The 25,211-nt window shown below is 39.8% G+C and overlaps 2 protein-coding genes across 4 annotated transcripts in view; both read left to right on the top strand.

Moving 5' to 3' along the window:
- The window catches only part of LOC122651891 (probable LRR receptor-like serine/threonine-protein kinase At1g67720), a 45,436-nt gene extending 44,713 nt beyond the window's left edge, over positions 1-723 (top strand). Inside the window, exon 17 of the mRNA XM_043845450.1 lies at positions 158-723. Coding sequence (XP_043701385.1) covers positions 158-493 — 336 coding nt within the window. The 3' untranslated portion in view covers positions 494-723. The remainder of the gene's footprint in view (positions 1-157) is intronic.
- Positions 724-7,290: 6,567 nt separating this feature from the next.
- LOC122651893 (protein NRT1/ PTR FAMILY 2.7-like) lies at positions 7,291-23,645 on the top strand. 3 transcript variants are annotated; one of them, XM_043845454.1, is made up of 5 exons: positions 7,291-7,512; positions 7,596-7,813; positions 8,063-8,610; positions 22,786-23,217; positions 23,259-23,589. In XM_043845454.1, exons 1-5 carry the CDS (start codon positions 7,389-7,391, stop codon positions 23,479-23,481), a joined length of 1,545 nt encoding a protein of 514 aa, XP_043701389.1. In that variant the 5' UTR covers positions 7,291-7,388; the 3' UTR covers positions 23,482-23,589. The 3 variants fall into 3 exon arrangements, with proteins under 3 accessions (XP_043701389.1, XP_043701387.1, XP_043701388.1); XM_043845452.1 differs by lacking the exon at positions 8,063-8,610 and adding an exon at positions 18,971-19,527 and having other exon boundaries at positions 22,786-23,645; XM_043845453.1 differs by having other exon boundaries at positions 22,786-23,645.
- The last annotated feature ends 1,566 nt before the right edge of the window (positions 23,646-25,211 follow it).

The following is a 25,211-nucleotide window of genomic DNA, read 5'->3' as shown; positions in this document are numbered from 1 at the left end:
TCATTTTTTCTCTGTATATAATTTTCTCGCAACATTTGATGGATAGAAGTGGGGCAGCTGAACCGTATCTTTTAACTTCACCGCAAATTCTTAACCCTTGTAAGGCAGTTGTATCTGTTCTTGTTTGTCCCTGAAAAGGTTGCCCATTATATTGCAGGCAAAAACACACATTGAGAGTGGGAACATTCAGGGAATCATTGACCCTTCACTGCAACATGAATTCGACATTCAGTCAGTGTGGAAGATTGCTGAGAAAGCAATGATGTGTGTCCAATCCCATGGGAGTATGAGGCCATCGATATCAGAAGTGCTGAAGGAAATTCAGGATGCAATATTGATTGAAAGGGGAGCAGAAGTCAGAAGAGAAGGTAACTCTGATGATTTGTCAAGGGGATCTCTACATTCTTTGATCAATATTGGCTCCATTGATCTGGGAGTTGCTGAGCCATACATTTCATTTGACGAGTCCATCAGGCATCCGTCAGCCCGATAGGCTGTTTGTCCATCTACCAGTGTATAAATTTCTTAATATTTTTATTTTAATTTTTCTTCAACAGTCCAGGTTTTTGAAGTTATAGACTCGAGTAACAGAAGAAGCCCAATGCTCTTCATGCGCTTGAGAAAAGCAGAAGAGGAAAAATGCCATGGAAATATATTTGAAGGTCTTTAGCTTCCTTTTAAGCTGAAAAATATTTCGTATGATAGTGAAATACTTCAATGCTCCAAGGGTCCCTTCCATCACAAACAACTTATAATTAAGAGATGAGTAAGTACAGGTGAGTCCCAATGGGCCCTTGCTACCGTCCAGCTGTCTGAAACTTCAGGGCATCACCTGCTCTGCCTCCAAATCGGAGCAGCAAAGTGGCCATTAGAAGCCCAGATTGCTGATGTGTCTATTGCACGACGCATAGTCGCATGCCACAAATTTTGAAACCTCTCTTGTGGAATACAATGCCACAACTTCCCTCATGGGGAAAGGGCTTGGCCTAAGATGACCCCTCAAGCAAGAGCAGCGGCAGCGATGGCTGTGCTACTGGTTCATGGGTGTTCGTGGGTTATGGCCTGCGGTGCACGTGACCCACCATATGGTTTATGTTAGGTTGGCGGTAATGTCCAAAAAATGAATATATCAGGTTTTGGGTCTGGTCTGATACTTGTATCAGGGGTTCAAGTTTGGTCCTGACGGCCTTAGCCTGAACATGGCCTGGGTTGAGATACTTTGGCCTTGAGGGCGGGTCAGAGTTGGTAATTTTTGCCCCTGAGTCAGGGCCGGGTCAGAGTTGAGGCCTCAGGATGAGCTCGGCCCGGCCCAACCTGAACCTGTCTTCTTCTTCTTCCCAGCCTGGCCAGCTCATTCATCTCCCTTCGCCATGATTAGGGTTGGATTATTTTGGCCATGAGGCAGGGCCGGGTTGGGCTTGGCCCCATCTAAGGAACTCAGGGTTGGGCTGGGGTTTTAAAAGGCCCGGCCCAACCTGACCTTGTTGCAGTCCTATTTGATACCAAGGATGGAAATAATTGGAGGATCCAGAGTCCAGACTTACCTCCTTAGGACTGGTGATCCCCTTACCAAGCTGGACTTCTTCCTCTGGGTCTATCTTGATCCACAAGTTGCTGCTGTGAAGTGTTCGCAACATAGTGCAACATCCGGCCTCTGTAGGCTTTCACTCATATTTTTTAGGGCGGAAGTTCTCTGTGCAGCAGCGCAGGCTGCGCCCAGACACATGTGCTGCCCATTCAGGGGGGCAGGGTGGTCATTTTGCCCACCCTCATGTGTCTGGGTGCAGCCTACGCTGCTGCACAGAGAACATTTGACCTATTTTTCATCTGTATGTTGGATTTCAAAAGCTTCTTTTTTCTTTCCATTATATTATACTTCATCTTGGTAAGAAAATTAGGACTTGAACTAGCTGGCATGGACTACCTCTAGTGTGGAATCTTTTCCCGTAAAGGGGATATTTGATCTAGCTTTTATACCAAATACGGATATGACGAAGCAATCCACATATTGGGCGTACAAGCATGCTTTCAAGGATGGTAATCCTTTTCTTGTTATTTTTTGATGTTAGGGATATTTTGGTAATTTTTTTATAAAAGATTCCTGGACAAACCTAGGGAGTGTGGGTGACCTTCTTGGTCAGTAAACAACACGATTCTTAGCCTTGAGGGAGACTCATCATCTTCTAAGTGGTCTCCAGAGGTGACAAAATGAGGTGTCTATAACATATCTGTCTCAGATGTAGATAAAGATGGGATTATCTCCATGCGTCTTCGAAGCTAGGACTGGTGTTATATCCATAGCCACCAACCTTCACTTCCTTCCACCAAGGATGTTGACGCAGTTAACTCCCACATCCCGTATTGATCCTTGTGTGACAATTTGGGCCACACCAGCCAACACGTTGATTAGGGTGTTGGTCTGACATAACTATGATCAGACCAATTTGGGATGATCAGACAACTAAATGGATCAGATTCAGATTTACCCCTACTTGATCCCATAATGATCTAATCTGACTAACATCTCAATTACAAAATTATTAGCTATATTAGCACTGCTTATATTACATTCAAATTTATTTATTTTATATTAATTCTTCAAGGTTTAGGGGGTGCACCTCAGTGCAATGGTAAAATTGCTCCATTGCCACCTAGTGGTTGTGGATTTGAATTGAGAAACAGTCTTTTCGCAAAGTGGGGGTTAAGACTGTGTACATTATGATGCTCCCCAAACCCTGTAGTAGCGGGAGCCTTGGGCATTGGGTACACCCTTATAATTCTTCATGACATGCATGGATCTGATTGGAGAAAATAGAATCCAAATTTGAATCTAGTAAAGATTTAAATATTCAGCTTGATCTTTATGTAATACTAAGTATTGGTGTCTTATTTAATTATAAATCTCACAGAAAATAGAAGTTTTTTTTTTTTTTTTTGGAATTCAATTGGACTGTGAAGCTAGCAGTTTTGGGATCTGAATTTAACTATATCATAGGTTTGGATTAACCTTCTAGTTAAATAACTCATGTTACAAAAAGCTTGACCTAGTTTCCACTTTCCAATCAACATAGCATATCCAAGTGGGGATACCAGATCCATCCAAGTCCCACCAGTATTTACCAATATATATGAACCACGTATTTATATTTTGGGTAAGAGATCTCTACTTGGTTGTGTGGTCTCTACATAAACGTCTGAGTCAATGGGTGAGCACACCTGGGCATCTATCTAAGGGGTAGAGACATCATCTCACGGAGTCACGGTGCCTTGTAAGAGAGCATAGAAAACACCACCAAATCTTGTTGTTCATGGTGACAAATTGTAACTTGACTTTATTGTTGTTTCAATATAGGGTGGGTGATAGCAACTCGGTGGTGGACTTTACATCTCGACATTTGTGACCAACTAACATTAAAGCATAAATAATTATAGGCCAAATGTTCTCTGTGCCTGGGTGTAGGCTGCGTCTAGACACACGGAGGTGGACGAAATGACCACCCTGCCCCCTAAATGGCAGACCCATGTGTTTGGGCGCAGGTTGCGCTACGGCCGGCACAGAGAATATCAACCCATAATTATATGTTAGGGTAAGATATTGCTGCTTGGTCACGTGACCCCTACACCAATGTGAGGGGAGGGGGGAGGCAATGAGAGCATGAACAAGGGCATCAACATGTATTGGATTTATTTTTTTCATAGCGGTAGAGCAATAATTTCATGTGCTCCTCCATCTGGGCGTAAGGGCCACGCAACCAAACAATGTTATTTTTCACACAGTTGATCCTTTTATCCTCTGCAGTACCGCAACTGTGCGGTACACATCCTATGGCACACATGGCACACATGACCTCTACTGTACCACAGGATATGCACCGCACACCGTGCAATACTGCAGAGGATTAAAATTCCTTTTCGTTCCCCCTTTGTGAAACTCTCAAGTCGCACACAGTCCTTCATACTTCATATTTCTTTCCCGATCTCTCCATTTCAGATTCAAACCTTAATCCCTTTAACTTCCCTTGTTCAAGTTCAATAGGGCCCTCTTATAAATTGTTTTTGGCATGAATAGGTTCAGGAAATTACTTTAAAACCTTGAAACCTATTACGAACCATTTACAAACCGATTAACTCAAACTGTTTATAAAACCGAGATCAAAACTGTATAAAATCGAAAACCCAAACCGTTTACAAATCGAAAAACCGAAATAATATAATAAATGGGCTAACTGAAAATCATTTTATAAATAGTTTGATTTCGATTTTACCTACTACATCCCTGAGCCGAACCAAACCTTTGACACCTTAGTTTAACACCCTTTAACTTAAAACCAAACCCCCGTCTCCCTTTTCTTTTTGGAAGGAAAACCATCTAATCGTCTTTTAGGTGGGGGGTGGTGGAAGGACAAAGAAATGCTTTAAGTTGGAAAATCAATGAAGGGAAGCAGTTCTCTGTCCAGGAGTGTAGCCTACGCCAGCATTCTCATGTGTCTATCTTTCTTCTACTCAAAACAAAAGGGCAAAAGTATCTTTTCACATGGGGAGGAGAGAGATAGACTCATGGGAGTGTTGGTATAGGCTGCACTCCTGATAGAATTCTTTTTCCCATCAATGAATATAAGAAATATGGGGCGCTGTTCTCTGTGCCGCAGTGTAGGCTGCGCCCAGACACATGATTACGTCCACTCGAATTTTTATCATGTTCAGTTCCTTGTCTAGTATAGTTGTCCAGTTCCTTTCATAAGGAGGCGAAAATGACGATTTAACCTCACTCGGCCAATGTATTCGGGCAAGGGGTTAGATCGTCATTTCCAACCTTCTATAAAAAGAACCGAACAACTATTCCCAACAAGAAACCGGAGAGAATAATGATCCAATAACTACCCTGCACCCTGCAGTCCTGCACAGGCTGCCCATGTGCAAAAAATCATTCTCCCCAGAAATATTTCACATGCATTAGAATTTTAATTTTGTTTTGATAAAAATTCGAATTTTAATGGTTGATGGCATTTCATATTTTACCGTTGGAATTGACAAGTGTCGGAGAATTCATTCGACGAGGAGGATCAAGGGTCCCTTCCATCAACCTCGTACGGACCAAGGACCAGGTTTTATTGAGCTTTTTCAGAAGGCATTGCATTCCCACATGTGGTATTTGTTTTTTTCGTTAAACCAAAACTTAGCTGGACTTACACAAAAGGTGGAGTATTATTTTACCTTTTATTTTTTTAATGGAAAAAAGATTGCCACACGTTAGTTTGTAGTCTCTTTATTGGAAGAAAAAACTCTATCACGATGCACGTCCTCCACGCTTAGACATAGGAGTGTGCAAAATGATTGTCATGCTCCTATAGAAAAGCGAAAATCCATCCGGATGCAGTGGTCATTTTGGGTGGCCCTGTGTCTAGGCACAGGGCCATACGTGACTAAATAGCATTCTCTTTCACTTCTTTATTATATTTTTGGGAAGTAATTTTCTGTCCGAGAGTGTAGCCTACACCAACATTCCCATGTGTCTATCTCTCTCCTCAAAACAAGGGGGCAGAGATATCTTTTCATATTAGGAGGAGAGAGATAGACTCGTGGGACTGTTGGCATAGGCCACACTCCCGGACAAAGAACTTTTCTCCTTATAATTTTTTTTATGTTCCATGGTAGGGAAGCTAGGTTTACTAAGACGAATAATCTAAGTCGAGTAAAAAAAAAACATGAAACTCTGGGTTAGGAGTCATGAATAGTTCTCCAAATGTAAGAAATGATCAGATCAAGTCTGAGTTTTTATGGACTCGGTGTTTTTGTCCGAGTCACGTAAAATTCACTGAATCTGATATTTTTATTAGACCATATAGTATTCATAGACTATAAGTGTGGTTTACAACTAAGCAAAATTTTAAAAATTTTTGTGATTGTCTGTAATATTAGTTTATATTTTCTCCTTACCTGTGAAAGGGTCACAACATAATTTGCCATGATAAAGTTTGACAGTCTCACCAAACTCCAAGTTCTGAAAAGGACAAATTGAGTTGAAAACCTTGTTTTCCGACTATGACCTGTTATGAAAATAAGGACTCCATATGATTGGTATCTGTTTCAGGACACCCATTGGTGCAATTCCGTGAGTGTGGAAATGAGCTGATTCATATTCTCATACGTTTAGATCGTATGAGAACTATTCTCGTACGCCGCCTTGACGTACGAGAACCATTCTTGTACAAGAATATGAACTCCCTCCTTGTGTGGTAAACCCTCTTTTTTTTTTTAATTGACTGCAAAAGTTGATTCTTTCTGTTGTATATTAAGTAGGCCAAGCCATGTGAGAGTATGTCCAGCCTTACAATATATTCTATAAGTTGATTCTCTCCACCCATTTTAATTATTCAAATATTAAGACAATATAAATTATTGTAAAGATACTTTTTATATTAAATTCAATGGACAAAAACAGATCAAGTTTAATTTGTTCTGTTAAAGAAATAAATAAAAAATACTTTCGCATTGAACTTTATTTATGAATTTAAATTTGGGGTCTGTAAAAAAATTGAGGTTTGATTTGGTTGGGTTTATAAATAAATCAAACATAGTTGGTGGCTTACAAATTGACATGAGAATCATACAAAAAAGATAAAATAAAATAAAATAAATTAGATTTTGGCGTGTAAAATGCATTAGTACTTTAGTCGTGTATAAATCTTATTTTACTTGGAAATAGGGCATGTCGTGCGAATGATTGCACATTCTTAAGTCTTGTTTGTCATATAAAATTGAAAAAAAATTTCCTACACCGTGGGCGAAGAAAAAATACACACTTATCAATAGTCATAAATGATCGAATTTAGCTCGTCTTTAGGGAGACGTGCGCCCAGGGTGGTGCCAGGGGACATCCAGCGGTTGAGCTGTGTTCGATTTCGACACACGCCTAGGGATGTGTATAGCACAACCCAACAGCTGGCAGCATCCTGGGCGTTCCCTGCTCCCTGGAGACGATCCTGATCCTAAATGATCTATCTTTTATCTAATACAAAGTCGATAATACCCATACTGTTCCTCGATAACCAATACAGATCATGCAACGGGTCGTACTTTACTTGATATCTCATAGACTTAAAAAAAAAAGAAGGGGATAAGGTAGCTACGTATGCTCAAAGGCAGTCTCCAAAGAAGACTTAGTTAAGTGGAGTGACAATACCTCTCTCTTTCTTGTGGACTTTCCACAATTTGAGTCTATAAATAAAAAGGGTGTTTATCTATCAATTCTCAGTTTCTCAAGTGCCAAACATAGCTAGTTCTTCTTATTCACATTCAGATCTACTTAGCTTCAAAAGCTTACTTCAATTCTTCCAGTAGATCATCACCCTCACCTTGGCTAAGTAAAATCCCTAAGAAGAAAAAACATGGCAGACACTACTAACCCACAGCAACAGCAGTTCCATGGAGAACTTTCACACGCAGAGACCCAAACCACAAGCAATACCTATTCCAAAAGAGGGGGTTGGATTACCTTCCCCTTCATCACAGGTTCCCTTTCTCTCTCTCTACTGTATCAAACTATACCATATATATACATTTTTAATGTGTGGCTGTGCATACATGTTATGTAGCTGCGGTGATAGGTCTAACGCTGGCATCTGCGGGGTGGTTATCAAACCTGATCGTCTATTTGATCGAAGAGTTCAATGTGAAGAGCGTCGACGCCGCCCAGATCTCTAACGTCGTCAGCGGTTGCACTAGTCTCTTCCCCATCGCCGGTGCCGTTCTCGCCGACTCCTTATTCGGCTGTTTCTCCGTCATCACCTTCTCTTCTATTGTCTCTCTTCTGGTAAATATGTACTCCTACCTACCAATACTTATTCATCTCTAGGGGCTACTCCAATGAATGCGCACCGGCACATTGGGGATGAAATTTCCATCATTCATGGGGGTGAGGTGGTCATTTAATTCCCACTGTGTCCGAGCATCCCTAGCAGGAACTTTTCTCCCTCAATTATATATATCTTCTTCTCTTCTATAGTATTGTATTTTTTTATTTTTTTATTTTTTTCCCTCTTATCTATGTATGCAATTGCAGGGTATAATTCTGTTAACTTTAACGGCGACGTTACAATCCCTAAGGCCGTTACCGGGAGAAACGCCGTCAAGGCTTCAACTTGGGGTTTTATACAGTTCCTTAACGTTGACCTCCATAGGGGTTGGTGGAACGCGATTCACCATAGCAACGATGGGTGCGGATCAGTTGGATAAGCCGAAGGATCAAGGGGTCTTCTTTAACTGGTTTTTCTTCACTTTCTACTTTGCTTCGGTCATCAGCTTCGCCCTCGTTTACATAGAGGATAACGTTGGGTGGGGTTGGGGTTTTGGGTTATCCGCCGCCATTAACGCCGTTGGATTGGCCGTTTTCTGGGTGGGGAAACGGTACTATCGTAGTGTGAAGCCAAAAGGGAGCCCTTTCGTAAGCTTGGCTAGGGTTGTGGTCGCCACCATTCGGAAGTGGAAGTTAGTAGTACCATTAATGGTGTCTTATTCCCAAAACCAGCAAAGCAAAGAAGATTCTTATTACTATGGTAAAACTGAGGTTGCAGAGTTGCCTTCTTATTCAGCTCCCACTCCAAGCTTCAGGTATCAATTTTTTTACTCTAATTAAGATGTTGGGAGTTACAGAAAAGAGTGCGGCTCTGCGACACATGTTCTCCTTATTCCAGAAATGTTCTTTTTGCGACCTAAATGCCAGTGGATGGAACATGTGTCTGGTTACATACACATGTATACTTCACGTATGGTTTGGTGATGACATGTATCATATTTGCTTCCATAAATATTTTTTCATGCACTCTTAATGTCAGTAGCTAGGATTACGATCACGTATGTGAATGTATGAGAATGACTCACAACCGTTCAGATTGAATCCACTTAGTAGGACCTACATGGAGTGGATTCCATCTGAATGACTGGGAGGCTATTTTATTACGTGAGCGTGAGCCCAACTCTAATGGTAGTGGATACGTCATATGTCATTACCTAACGGTACATGAAGTGTACACATACAAGTAGGTGATCCAAGCTCATTAAGGTATAGTCTCACATAAGTTATCTAAGACCTTTGATATATCTTCATATCCCATTGTTCATCTCCACCTAATGCCTTAGGTCCCGTTTATTTGACGAGCAGAATGAGGTGAGAATGTTGTGGAATTGGGTCCCATAACGCAGTGGATTGGAATTTTTAGATTTGGATCCTCTGCGGCCTGGGATTGAGTGGCCATCATGCTGCGTCCAACTCACATGTCGCCACATGGAATAATGCCGATCCAATAGTTGGTAGATAGTGACAACTCAAAATTCAAAATTACCACTCAGAATAAAAAAAAAAATGTCAGGCCACCATCTACCAACTATTAGATCGGAATTAATTCCATGTGACAGCCTGTGAGTTGAGCGCAACACGATGGTCGCTCAACTTGCAATGTTGTGATCACATTTTTTTTTATAAGGAGTGCATGAATGATATATAACTCTATATGTGTATTTAGAACTTGACACATTTTAATTGCTTCTTGTATTATTCCCAAGATTTCTTTAAGATAGAGATCTAAAAAGGTTTTCAAAAACAATTTAAAAGTAACATATGATTATGTCATTATCAAAACTCAAAAGATATCATTATCATGCTATTTTTCAAATAAGCATATGAAATAAAACTATTACCTTCATAAGAAAAAATTATGTCAGGATCAAAGTTTAGATTTATAAATAATTTGATACCTTAAGGGATATCGATAACAAAATCTCTTCTATGTAAAAAACCTTTGTTGAACAAGATTAAATCCTTTGAAAAATTAGCATATCGAATATAGGATAGAATGAAAGTTTGTTTCAGTTTGAGATTCTTGGTGGTGGATTAGTTTTGCTTGATCTATAACAAGAAGAAAAAAAAAAAAATTCGGAATGGCACTATTGATCAATTTGGATTTTCTATTGCCGAGCTTCCCAGTAAGATTCTACTATCAAGACACATTAGGACGATAAATGACCATTTTACTTCTATTCAGACAAGGCGCTAGGCAATAGAGGATCTGAATCGTTTCATTATGCTTTCATTATGCAATGGGGTCCTCACTCCCAGCACTGTTTTGACACTTGATGGTTATGTTTATGGTGAAACTCGATTCAGTAGTGGGCCCTTCTGAGTTGTGACCCCCTTTTGTTATTGTCAACCCAATGGTTGGGTTCGATCCTTGTCGGTTCTCCTGCTTTTCTGGCTTACTTTTCAAACCAAGATAATATCAGAAATCAGTCATTTTGTCGATGTCTTCCTAGTTTTTCGTACCTCACGTGGGTTCCCAAGGTATAATGGTTGAAATTGATGGAGTCACTATTGATGCAAGTGGGCATTATTAAAGCTTTAGCCAACAGCAGCTAGGTACACCAACATTTTCAATGGAGTGATCAAGTTGTTGCCTTGTGTCTTCCTTTTGTCTTAGTATCACGCTAGTAAAGATTCTCAAATATATATAAAAAGGGAGATTGTTCTTTGTGCCACAGCGCAGGCTGCGTCCAGGCACATAGACAATCTGTGCAAGAGGCAGGGTGATCATTATACCCATCGCATGTGTCTTGGCACAGCCTGTGTTGCGGCACAAAGAACAACACCCCATATAAAAAAGATGGGTGCTGTTTTTTGGGTGGGATGCAGGGGCCACGTCATGTGCCAACCAATGAGAACGCACACGGTGGCATAAAAAGGGGTAGTATTTTAGTCATACATGGGAGCCTTGGCGATCATTCCGGCCCTTGTTGTGCGGGCGTGGACCTTACATCTCACGTAAAAAACATTCTCCAAAAAAAGATAAAGCTGACTGACCTCATATAGAGTCTTTGTGGGGTATTTAATGTGTTAATGCAATATTAAATCCTTGAAACTCTTGGGTTTTTGAGTAGAGCATTTGATGCAACATAGATCTTCTATGATGCACTGCCCTGTTCTGTTTGTGCTGCGCAAACACAGGGCCACGTATAATGGCAACCTTACTCCCGCTCTGGCAAGGTGCTCGGATAGGGGTAAGGCGATCAATGCACATCACCTTGTGTCTACACAGCATGACAGGACGGGCAGCCCGCACCGTAGAAGATCTGGATCCCATTTGATGGAGGAAAATTTTAATAAGAAATCTGCCCATCTCCTCCTAATCATTTCTAGAGTATCTTTCCCATCTAAGGATAGTGTCACTCAGGGCTGTCACTCCCAATATCCCATCGATTGTTTAGGGACTGATGTAAAAGGGCTGTCATTCTCAATATCCCATCAGTTGTTTAAGAGAAGGCTAACCGGATTTTTCTTCATATTTCACTTTGTGCTATATGACAATATATTGGCAAACATTTCATTAATACAATTTTAATTAAGTGGCCAATAGTGAAGTGCTATCAAATGGACTAATTTATGTACTCTCAAATGGTAAATAGTGAAACGCTATCACTAAGCATAGTGATGCTTAAAAAGATTCATTTCTAAATTATATCTAGGCCAGAAGCTAATCTAGTATATCGACTGAGTAGATCGAGCTCATAAAATTCAATGGATATATTGTCTATATCATTATCGGTGCGTTGTCCCTATTGATGGCTTTACCGTAGGTGGGGGCTGCTTCCCTTGCTTGTATCTAGCAAAAAGAATAGATAGAACAACCTTTCAAATGGCAACTAATTAATTGATTACAGACATAGTCACCCACAATGTAGTTGCCTCTTCCCATAGTTCTCACTCAAACATTCAATTTAATTTGTCTGATTTTATTGATATTTGTTAAGCATGGTACGGTGATAGGTCCCATATAGTACACCAAATTAATATGAGCACTATTCATGTCGATAAAAGTTAAAAATTTTGAGAGAAGATAATGGTCTAGGGTACATTTGGTATAAAAGTCATGGTTGAAGGTTTAGGAGTGTGGCCCCTGTGTCAATATTGTGGGGAAGCATCAATAAGGGTAGGATTTTCGTCTTTCATGAGGTTGAAGGTGATCATCTCGCCCCATTCTGTGTCTGAACACAGGAACCATGCTCCCAGAGAGAGTACTTTTTCCCAAAAATCATATTTGTATACAATATTAAGCAATAGAAAACATGAAAAATAGAAATTCCTAAATGATTTTCTTAAAAATAAATGTACATTAAAAAATTCCATAAATACATGAATTTTATTAAAAATAAATGTATATTAAAAAATTCCATAAATGCATGAATAAGACAATAAAATATGTGAATTTACTAATATGCATTTTTTGGTGTAGATTCCTGAACCGGGCAGCTCTAAAAACCGAAGGTGACACTCGACCGGACGGCTCAATCGCAAAACCGTGGAGGCTATGCACTGTGGAGGAAGTGGAAGACCTCAAAACCCTGCTCCGAATCTTCCCTCTCTGGTCCAGCAGCATCTTCTTGAGCATCACGATCGGAATCCAGAGCAGCCTCACTGTCCTCCAAGCCCTTACCATGGACCGTCACCTTGGGCCCCACTTCCAAATCCCTTCTGGCTCCTTCTACATCTCCGCTCTCCTATCAACGGCCATCTTCATCTCTATCATCGATCGTTTCCTCCCTTCCATGTGGCACAAGCTGACTGGTCTCTCACTGACCCCACTTCAACGAATAGGGGCTGGCCACGTCATCAACATTGTGGCAATGGCAGGGTCTGCCCTCGTGGAGTCGAGACGACTCCATGTCGTCCGGTCCCACCAACTCGAGAACCAGACCGGACCATCCGTTTTGCCAATGTCAGCATTGTGGTTAACATTGCCGTTGATCATCGTTGGCGCCGGCGAAGCCTTACACTTCCCAGGACAGGTTTCTTTATACTATCAAGAATTTCCAGTGCCGCTCCGGACCACGGCAACAGCTATGATTGCGCTGATCGTTGCGATTGGCTTTTATCTGAGCACGGCGGTGATCGATTTGGTACGGAGGGTCACCGGTTGGTTGCCGGATAATATAAACCAAGGGAGGATGGATTACGTGTTCTGGATGTTGGTGGTGATAGCAGTGGCCAACTTTGGCTATTACCTAACGTGTGCAAGGTTGTATAAGTACCAAAATATTGACAATTCTAGCCCTGAGTCTCATGAGGACCAAGAGTGATGGAACACTCGTGGATGGTCGAGATCGAGAGTGTTAATCTTGCTGATGGTGGTGCGTCTTTCTTCTGGTAGTCTTTTGTATCTGCTGTGAAGAAGCTATCTTCCATTGTAAGAATTGAGTTGTTGCCTGAGAACTCTAATCTCTAATCTTTATTGGTTTATTCTCTTCTTTCATTATTTGGGAATTATGGAAGGAACGAAATAATCACCGACATGGAGAGAAAGCTCGTCCAGCCAGCCGTGTTATTGAGGTAATAAAGCAGTGGATCAATGAGATCCCTTATGCTCACTCGATTAAAAAAGCCCCAAATTTCAAGGAATCCTTGCTACTTCAGTTTTTCGGAATCTCGCACCCTCATATTATTTATAAGTCGCCTACTCCGGTTTATTGGTGCCCCCCTACTCCTTCGACATGTTTAATGTTGATGGTGCGTGTAAGGGCAATCCGGGGATGGGGGGGGGGGGGGTGGCGGTATTATTAAAAATATGGAGGGGGACATAATTGCTGCAATTGCTAATTTCTATGGGCCGTGTACCAATGCTTTGGCTGAACTCCGGGCCCTAAGGGATGGCTTAATGCTGTGTGCGAAATTGGGCTGTATGGACTTTCATGTGAAATCAGATTCTGCAACTACCGTGCTATGCACGACTAGAAGGAAGTGTGGCTTTTGGGAAGGTTGGTACTGGTTCCAGGAGGTTTTAAACCTGATGGATTCCCTTAGGCCAATGATCTCTTTCACATACCGTGAAGGTAATAGAGCCGCTGATTTCTTGGCGAATTTAGCTTGTGTCTCAGCTTCGAACTTGGAGTATCATGGTGAAGTGGACATCCCTCAGGGATTGCATAGGATTGTAAGGGAGGATGCTCTAGGTGTTCCAGTGCTGCGAACTTAGGGTCTTCTGTTTTGTTGGGGGTCTTGTAGGGGGTGAGCTCTAGATGAGAGTGTTTGAGAGACTTTTGGTTTCGGTTTGGGGTAAGGCGAGAATGTCCCCCCCTTGTAATTCTTTATTCTTGATATTGATTTCTAATAAAATCCTAGGGGTCGGCCCGGGTCCCAGATAAGTTCGGGTTAAAAAAAAAAAACAGGGTTTACAAATGTAGCCTATGGGAAAATCTTCGGTTGACATCATGGTTTTAGAGCATAATATCGGATTGTGTGTTGTTTAATTCACCTTCAAAACCGATACAATAGTGATATAGGCTGACACGGACTGGCCCCTATCCAACAAATTTACTCCTGGTTTTCCTTTAAATTTTATTTATTTATTTATTATTTTACCCTTGTTCCATACCATTTCACTGATGCTGTATTAGCACGGTATCGGGATCGGGATCGTTGGCCAACAATACTTATAAGAATCGCCCGATACCTCAAACCATGGTTGACACAGAAGAAAAGGATTCCTTGTTACACAAACTTCATAAATCTCTCAAAAAAGTTTGAACACATGAAAAAACAAATGTCTAACAATCCCATATCAGTAATGAAAAGGGCTGATCAAACATCGATACCGTTTTAGAGATGAGTTTTTTTGAAATTCTTATCAAAATGACAGTAAACGAAAAGACAACAGGCTTCAATGGACTGCAATTCTAAAATTCCACATAATTTTCATGCCAATGTGGGTTTCATGATAATTTTCCTTTTTTTATTTATTTTTTTTTTATCATGGACCAAAAAAAAAAAGGGCTCCAAATTATTTCGGTGTTTGTGATCAAAACTGAATACGAACCAAAAAAAAAAAAAAAAAGGGAATTAACTCAATCGTCAAAGGATTTTTAAAGTTGCAATGTGAGTTTCAGATACTTGCGCACTATATATATTAGGTTAAGATTTATTCCAATAATAACTGGCTACTATCATGTTTTATAAGAGTTCAAACATCCATTTAATCGACAAAGATATGTTCTTGTGATTGTAGGACTCTTAAGCTATGTTTGGATGCCAAGAAAAGAAAAAAACAGAAAAAATTTTAAAAATTTAGAATTGTAAAGAGATATAGATACAATAATCAATCATTGCACCATCATGAATTTTGGCTCATTATATATATATATATATATTTTATTGGCATCCATATATATATTTTATTGGCATCCAAAAGTAGCCTTAGGCTATGTTTGGATGCCAAAAAAAGAAAAGATATTGACCGAATTATGAAATCAAAATTTATATTCATCACCTCCAACGATATCCCAATTAGACTTAAAAATTTGGTTGACATACCATTGATGCCTAGGGCTTTGTAAGCCCCAATTTGGAAAAGTGGCACCTTGATCTCCTATTCTCCTTAGACGAAAAAGGCCTACAAAGACTTGAATTCTGGGAGCTAGCAACTTTGGGAGGAAAACCATACAGATAAGCACTCATATTTGATGGGTTAGAGGAATGGTGAAAATACTCAAAATATGAGATCATGTACACAATTATTGTTGTTTTGAAAGATAAACAGTCCCCTAAACTATCTTGAAGTCTATGAATGCATTTAAGTTAATGACGACGTGGAAATCTATTATGGGGATGGAAAATTATCTTCTCCAGTTCCCTGCCAGGCCCAACGGATGATATTGAATAAATTCAAAATATTTTGAAAGCCCCATGAGATCCTGATTGAACCACCTTGAATCCCAAACCAAATCCGTCCGATCGGTTAGGCTTATCAATCCAAATCCATTTCACTCAAAGTAAACCCAAGCCTCTCATCTGCCTAGGATTGGATTTAGATAGAAAAATCCCAAATCCTCTCGTTCGTCGACGTTCTTCTCTGCTTCCACCAGATTGCCAACGATACACCGTGAGCTCCCTTCTTCCATGGCGCAGTGAAAACCTCCGTGATACATGGAAGAAGGGAGCTCACGGTGTATCGTCAACAGTCTGGTGGAAGCAGAGAAGAGTGTCGACAATGGAAGATTTGGGAATTTTCTCCTAAACGATCTGAATCCAACCCCAAGCAGACGACAGGTTTGGGTTTAGTTTGAGTGAAATGGGTTTGGGTTGATGAGTCGAATCGATCAGGTGGGTTTGGTTTAGGGTTCAAGGTGGTTCCAACAGGATCTTATGGGGTTTTCAAAATATTTTGAATTTATTCAATAACATCCGTTGGATGCTGGTTAGGCCAGGTGGCGCATTGTACGTGAGCTGCCAAAAGTAGGATGGAAGTACTAGTTTTGGAAGTAGAGGATCCGGATCCTACCTCTATCCCAATTGCTCAGAAGTGGGTCCTTCCTTACTGTTCTTTGGTTTCTATAGATAGTCTATGTAGATTTGACATTTCATAAAAAAGTAACTACTAATGCTAACATATCTTATAAAGCAAGACTATTTTCTAATGAGTTCCTTCAACATTTTTTTCAGGTGTGAGGCACTCGACAAATCATCAACCTATATCTTGGAGTTTCTTTTCGAAAAGATTCTTTAAAATTAATGTGGATGGTGCAAGTAGAGGAAATCCTGATCCGACTAATGTTGGAGAGAAATGTTGAAACTCCTCTGGCCACCTCCACTTCTGCTTCTCAGAAGGCCTTGGTTCCACTCATGTTTGTGTTGCAGAAATAGCTGCTATGAGAAAGACACTCATATTGACTTCTTCACAAGCTCATCATAACATTTGTATTAAAAGTGACAATCTCATGATCATCAATATTCTCAATGGGTGCACCTAGTCTATTCCATCGCGAATTTCCTTTCCAATAACCAAAAGGATTGTGTTTAGTTTAATTCCTTTTCTTCTTTTTTCTCTTCTTGATTATTGCACAAGGATGACTCTTATTTTGTTTTTTTGTTTTTTCCTCGTGTTTTTCATTAATGAATATCTTTACCCCCAAAAATTACAAAAAAAAAAACACTTATAAGCATGAAAAAAGGTGCGGTTTACATTTCAGAATTCTTATAAACTATTAGAAAAAATCACTTTATAAGGATTGAGGACCCGTTCTGTTCCATCCACTCGTACGCACTAGGTAATATTTGAGCTTTTTAAAAGGTATTGCCATTTACTGTTAATGTTACGTTGGAAAGACATCGAAAACCAAAATTAGTTGACTCAGAACGTGCAATTTTTATTTTTTTTTTTTGTTTTTGAAATAGTGAGACAAAAGTCGATTCCTCTTGTCGGACTCTAATCAGGCGGAGTCGCGGAGCCAAGGGAAAAACCGGTTTGTCCGGGCGTTACGATAGCTACTTAATCCATAAGTTGATTCTCTTCCCTTTTTTGAATTATTAAAAGAAAATTAAGATTAGTTTAAGAGACCTTTGACATTAAATTCCACGAACAAAGAGACTTGGCTCCTGTGCAGCACCCAGCCCGGCGCTGCACGGCAGGGTGCTGCACAGGATCCTTTTGGCATATTAACTTATCATTGAACGAACCTTATCTATGAATCCAAGTTGTGATGAATTCATAATATTAACCTCCTCTTGCAGCTATGGTTTGAGGAATTGGTATCGGATCGGTCGATTCTTGACTGGTCTTGTAACAGTGAATCGATATAGATAAGGGTAAAAATTTAAAAAAATTTTAATTTTTCAAAAGAAACAGGGATAAATCTGTCCGATAAGGATCGGTATTGAACGAGACTCCGATACCAATTACTAAAACCCTGCTTGAAGGTGGATGATTGCTGTATTGAAGTACTTTGTGAAGGTTAATTGCCTTGGGCTACTTTACTTGATTGCTCATCGACTTAAAAGGGGTTGCTCATGATCCCTTTTTCAATTTGGATCCTCTACTACTGCCTGCCTGTGTGGCCGGTGTGGATGCAGGCCTCACACAGGTAGAGGCGAAATGATCACCCTATCCACTGCCTGAGCACTCCATCCGGGTGGGGTAGGGCAGTCACTTCCTCCTGTTTCGATTTTTGGGTCATAATAAGAGTCTATAAAAGGATCTGACTCTCGTCTAGCCGTGGCGGGAGCTGGAGGATCCAGTCCAGAAAATACAGGGGGATGGTCGTTTCAAGGAGGGGCTCACTTGGATCCCACCTGTAAAATAACAAAGACACCCCTTGTTTTGCTGGGCTAGAGGAGAGCCCAATTGTCTATAAAAAAGGTATTTAATTATACTCAGTCGTCTCTCAAGGGCCTTCCTCCTGCAGTAGATTACCCTAGCTCCCTGACTACCTTAGCTAAGTAGAAGGAAAACATGTCAAGCAATGACACACAACAACAGCAATTCCATGGCGAACTTTCCCACGCAGAAACCCAAACCACAAACAGTACTATCGATCCCAAACGAGGGGGTTGGATTACCTTCCCCTTCATCACAGGTTCTCACTCGATCTCTTCCTCTCTCTCTTCTTTATCAAAAATCTATGATATCAAATCAACACATGTTTAATTAATTTGTGGGGTTTGGTGAATCCTGTATATAGTTGGGGTGATGGGTCTGACACTGGCATCTGGTGGGTGGATAGCAAACCTGATCGTCTATCTCATCCAAGAGTTCAACGTGAAGAGCGTCGACGCCGCCCAGATCTACAACATCGTCAGCGCTTGCACCTTTCTCTTACCAATCGCCGGTGCCATTCTCGCAGATTCCTTTTTTGGCTGCTTCTTTGTCATCACCTTTTCTTCTCTTGTCTCTCTTCTGGTATTATCAATTACAATATTGATCAAGTCTCCATTATATTATTTTCTAGGGGCGCTGTTTTCTGTGCCATAGCGCAGCCTGCACCAGGCATATGGATGTGAGCGCAACAACAACCCTATCCCTTGCACAGGCTACCCATGTGCTTGGACGCAGGCTGCGCTGCGGCGCAAAGAACATTCTCCCATTAATTACTTACTTTGAATAATACAAAATAAGGCATGCATATATGGACCATTAATGCACATGCATGCATGCAGGGTATACTTCTGTTAACTCTAACGGCGACGATGCACTCCCTAAGACCTTCTTCACAGGGGGAAACACCGTCAAGGCTTCAACTGGGGGTCCTATACAGTGCTTTAACTCTGGGGTCCATAGGAGTTGGTGGCACGCGCTTCACCATAGCAACGATGGGTGCGGATCAGTTCGACAAGCCAAAGGATCAGGGGGTCTTCTTTAACTGGTTTTTCTTCACTCTCTACGTCTCTTCTGTTATCAATTTCACGGCCATCGTCTATGTAGAGGACAACGTTGGATGGGGTTGGGGGTTTGGGTTAGCCACCGGCGCTAACGCCGTCGCCTTGGCAGTTTTCTTGACCGGGAAACGGTACTATCGAAGTGTGAAGCCACCAAAGGGAAGCCCTTTCATAAGCTTGGCTAGGGTTGTGGTCGCAACCATTCGGAAGCTGAAGTTAGAAGTACCATTAATGGTGTCTTATTCCCAAACCCAAAGCCTGCAGGATTCTACTTCTTATTACTACGGCAAGACTGAGGTTGAAAAGTTGACTTCTTCAGCTCCCACTCCAAGTTTCAGGTATCAATTGATATTCTCTCATCCAATAGGGGATAGAAATGGTATTATACATATATTCTCTCCCCCATCCAATTGTTGAACATGATCAAGCACAAAAACCTTTCATTAAAAATATTGAAAGTATAGGACAAAATGAAACTTTGTTTGAAACTCAAATAACACCTTCCAACCCTTATTTTTTAATTTTTATAATTGTCACCCATGCTTGGGATTCTTGTCCCATCAGATGTGAATATCCACATCCGGGTAATCCACCCCCCCTAACTATCCTTCCTTTAGTTGGGACACCAACCTGTAATGGACTATGGACAAAGGTTAAAATATTCGGGTTTCGATCAGTTAGAAACTGAGTTTATCTCGATTTCGACCATATCTCGGTCGAAATTTGGAATTTTCTCCCAATTAACTCGAATCTTGGTTTCGAGACCCAAAAGTAATTTTTTTTGTCCTAATTCTTGTTGTGCTGCTTATTTTTGACACTTTAAACCCAATCCATGCATTAGTTTCACATAGAGAACAACAAAAATATTATTGTGATTTTGATCCAAGTTTGATACTGTATATTGTTCTTGAACGTGGTATCGAATAAGGTTTGACCGGAACATAACACCTTCAATATAAATGAGATTTAAAAAACATTGGATTTGTTAGAAAACTTTGTGTTGTAGCTTTCCAACAAGTCCAAGATTGTTTAAATCTGATTTATATTGAAGGAGTTATGTACCAGTCAAACTTAATTTGGTGTGTTCGAATGTTGTCAAAATTGCTCTGAATGAAAATATTTTTTTGGATATCAAAACAAATGAATATTTTACCACACTTTTGGTTTTTAGCAATGTTTTATCATATTAAGATTTATGAAATTTTTTGATTTACGAAAAACCCCAGCATTAGAAAGTTGAAAATTACACCTACCATTGAAAATCCAATTTTTGTTCTTGAATTGGGGGTTGACTTTTTTTTTCTTTTTGGAATTTTATTTTTTAGTTATTTTTATTGGATTCAAATAAGTGAGTATTTTCTTATTTATGCATAACATCTTAAATAATATTAGACATAACTAAGTGTCTGTCCTAGTTTTTGGCTGTTTCTGACATAAATACCTATCTATCCTAGTTTCGAGTCAAGTTTCCTCTAGTTTCGATGGACATATGTGTTGAAACCATCGAAATATGGTCGAAACCATCGACACTCGATCGAATCCAGAAATTTATAAAATCCCCCTTCAACTCATCTCGGAACCCTACAAAACCGAGTTAACTCGATGATTTCGACAGGTTTCAATCGAGTTTTTCTTCCATACTATGGACCCTCAATAGGGGATGACCCAAAAATATATATATATTTAATTTCTTTCCTAGCTGGTTCACCCAGCTCATGATTCGAGTCTTTATGCCACTTAAAAGAAATAAGGGCTCCCAAGCTTGATATAGAATAGTTAAAATTGGTGGAACTACTGTTGCAAGTAGACATTATTGAAGCTAGGCAACAGGTGGGTAACAGTTACAGTGCCAGGCATTAAATTAAAGAGTTAGTTTTTGGCAATGTGTCCTTCTGTTGTCTTAGTCTCACTAGTCAAAACCTTTCAAATAAAAAAGAGTGCTGATCGTTAATAATTTGTAGGAATCTTATAAACTCTTTTTTTTTTTTGTTTTTTTTTGGGTAACGAATCTTATAAACTCTTGAGTAATTGGTGGTGGGAACAGTTAATTGTATTCGCCCATCTCCTCTAAACCATTTCTAGTGTAGCTGGCAAGTCATTCTCAATATATAATCAATATCCCATCGGTTGATGGGAAAAGGCTAACAGGCCTTTTCTACTTGCATAAGGATAGAGTTTCTATAGCTGTCAGGGCAGATTTGATATTATTTCGATTGATTTCATGAAATTAATGAATAGATTTTTTCATTAAAAAATTAAATTATTATTTTAAAAAGAAAGAGAGAACACTATCTTGATGCGTGCGATGCTCTGCTTCTATGACTAGACATAAGAGTGCATAGAATGATCGTCGCACCCTCATAAAAATGCTCCCTTGCATGTGCAACTAGTACTTGTATCAAATCGAGTAAAACTCAATTTTAATAGATATATTGTCTATATTATTATTTCATGGTTTAGTTTTTTAGGCCAATAAAACTTTTCCAAGTATTCATATCAGTTTTGAAAATTATTTGCTATAGTAAAATTTGTCTAGAATTGTTTCCAGCCAGAATAAAAACCTCTTAAAAGCTAAATGGAAAAACTTTGTCAATGGTGGATCATAGGTTGCCATGACTCCAACCATATGGAAATATCAAATCATTAGTCAAATAGAGATCAAGTATGTTGTTTGTTTAGGAGATTGCTCATTTCATTTTATCTTCAGGGAGATTAACAGTGTGATTGATTCCCTAGCTAAGTGACTAGGAAAGTCTTGTCCTATGCGTGTGAAACAAATTAGTCACTTTCTACTCCTTGGTTGTTGAGTTTATGTAATCTTGACACCTTGCTTAAGTCACGCACCAATAATTAATCATATTTTCTATCAAAAAACAAAATCATTAGTCATGTGTTGATGAGAAACTTCCTCCCAGATATAATGGCTTTTATGTGGGGAACAATCTTGTTGCTACACCTTGTGGATTGATCTTGTAAAAGTAACCATTAGATTCGAGGTTCAAGAGTATGGAATCGAGGATGGGATTGGTTTTTGTTAATATGTGTGGGATTAATTAGATGGAGTTAGTCACGGTCGATTTTCTCCTAATCCATAAAATAGAATTGTGTGAAAAAATGGTAAATTTAATTAAACAAATTTTAAAAAGTCCATCTCTACTACTCCTTTTTCGAATTGAGCTCCTCTTTAGGGAGCTCTCAACACGTTCAGGGGGCATCCAACCATTGGCCTATGCCACACACATCCCTAGGCATGCACTGAGATGTGTGCAACACAACCCAATCCTTGGATGCCCCCTAGGCACTCTCTAGGTGCTGAGCTCCTTGGAGAGGAGCCAGATCCCCCTTTTGCTCTGTCTCTATATTTCTTTCTCTCTCTCCTACCCCATTTATGTATTATTAGTGTAAACAAATTATTAAATAATAGATAAAATAAAAAATACAGACAAATAAAATAAAATTAAAATATGGCAAATTTTCTCAAAAATTACATACATTACATGCATGAATAATACAATAAAAATATCTGAATTTATTAATGTTGATACCAATGCCATCGTCATTCCAATCTAACATAAAATATACAAATTTTTGTGCAGATTCCTGAACCGTGCAGCTATACAAACCGAAGGTGACACCCGACCGGACGGTTCAATAGCAAAGCCGTGGAGGCTATGCACGGTGGACCAAGTCGAAGACCTCAAAAACCTACTCCGACTCTTCCCGCTCTGGTCTACTGGCATCTTCTTGAACGCACCAATCGGAATCCAGATCAGCCTCACGGTCCTCCAAGCCCTCACCATGGATCGCCATCTTGGGCCCCACTTCCAAATCCCTGCTGGCTCCTTCTACGTCTTCGCTCTCTTATCCACATCCATCTCCATCTCCTTCATCGATCGTTTCCTCCCCACCACGTGGCACAAGTTGACCGGTCGTTCACCAACTCCACTCCAACGAATAGGGCTCGGCCATGTCCTCAACATCATGGCCATGGCAGGGTCTGCCCTCGTGGAGTCGAGGAGGCTCCACGTCGTCCGGTCCCACCATCTCGAGGACCAGACCGGACCAACCGTCCTACCGATGTCAGCATTGTGGTTGGCATTACCATTACTCATCGTCGGCGCCGGCGAAGCCTTACACTTCCCAGGACAGGTTTCTTTATACTATCAAGAATTTCCGGTGCCACTGCGAAGCACGGCGACAGCTATGATTGCACTGATCATCGGGATCGGATTTTATCTGAGCACGGCGGTGATCGATTTGGTACGGAGGATCACCGGTTGGTTGCCGGATAATATCAACCGAGGGAGGATGGATTGCGTGTACTGGATGTTGGTGGTGATAGGAGTGGCCAACTTTGGCTATTACCTAACGTGTGCAAGGTTGTACAAGTACCAAAATATTGACAATTCTAGGTCAGAGTCTCATGAGGACCAAGAGTGATGGATCATGCATGGATGGTCCAGAGCATGTTAGTCTTTGTCGAGTGTCATCCATCACATTGTATTGCCATCTTTATGCACAAATTCTAGATTAAACAACATTAAAAGAGCTATTTCTATTCAAAATAAATCGATGAAACCATTTCCAGAGAGTGTTACCAAACGCAACCTTACGCTCTTAATTTCTTAATCTTTTATCTTTATTTGATTTTAGAAGCTCCATACTCAAACTGTCATCTATTTTTTCTGACGGCGGGCCTTCTATTGTGATCAAGTGGTCATGGGTTCAAATCTGGAAACAATCTTTCTTTAAAAGTAGGGGTAAGGTTCTGTACAATATAACCCTCTCCAAACCCCGGCACACACATGATATTGACGGTCTATTATTGGAAGAGACTAAAGCACGCACACTTTCTCACTTTATATATCAGCGTTCATTGTATTCTGGTACGCCCTTGATCAATTGAAATTTGTTAGTATAAATTCACTGTGACACGATCGAAAAATTCATAAATCTCTTAGAAAAGTTCAAACACATGAAAAAAATAGATGATATTAGTTAAAAAAGGGATTTTCTTATTGACAACCCTTGAAGTGTCAAATAATCCTTAACCTTTTTACCTTTCTAGTATAACACATTTTTTTTTCCAATAAAGACGAAAAGATCAAGCTTTATTACTAGTTCACATAATTTCCATACTAAAGTTGGTTTAACCATATAATTTTCATTTTTTTTTAGCATGGGCCCAAACTGGGGATATATTCTCATATTATCATTTCGGTGTGTGAATCAAAACCAAAATTTAGGCACAAAAACAGAAATAACTCAATCTGGATTGTCAAGGATTTTAAATTGCAGTGAGTTTAAGATACTTGCATACTATTTAATAAGGTTTTAGATGTATAGAGTTAAGGTCTTTAAATGATATTAAGCATGAAGTGGTGGGTGATTTTAAGGGTCTGTTCAGTCCTAGATACCTCCAAATCAGGGAGCACATTCCTTAAGTCATTTTTAATAAGGTCCTTCCTGAAGAGATCCGGGCCTTATTAGTATCCCCTCCTAGTGAAGAGGACATCTTTTTGGCTATTAATTGTCATTGCAGATTTTATATTATTTCGATTTTAATTTTGGATTGATTTTTTGAAATTAATCAATAGATTTTAAGTTAAAAATTTAAAATTATTATTTTAGGGAGAAAGAATGTTAACTTGGAGCACGTGAAATGACCGCTGCGCACCGCACGCGTCTATATAGCTTTCTCTTTCCAATTATTTTAATAGCATCAATATGAAATATTTCAAGAATACGAAATCCATTTGATAGTTCAATTTCTGAGAAAATGTTCGTTATATTCCTTTGAGTCTTTGAGAAAGGGGTGGTGGCCGGAAGGACAAGGGTTTTTTTTTTTTTAATAAATAGAAAAATTATTACTTTACCCATTTTTTTTTAATAAATATAAAAATTATTACTTTACCCATCAACGTAACCATGTGCACATCAAAGAGCAAGAGTGAATGCAATTTCAAAATTCGGAATTGAAAGAAATTCTCACCAATTTTAGAATTTCAATTAAAGTTAATTT

The sequence above is a fragment of the Telopea speciosissima genome, chromosome 2, assembly GCF_018873765.1.
Source record: "Telopea speciosissima isolate NSW1024214 ecotype Mountain lineage chromosome 2, Tspe_v1, whole genome shotgun sequence".
Taxonomy (NCBI): domain Eukaryota; kingdom Viridiplantae; phylum Streptophyta; class Magnoliopsida; order Proteales; family Proteaceae; genus Telopea; species Telopea speciosissima.
Note: the sequence above shows the minus strand (reverse complement) of the source record. Positions and strands in the feature narration are given on the sequence as shown.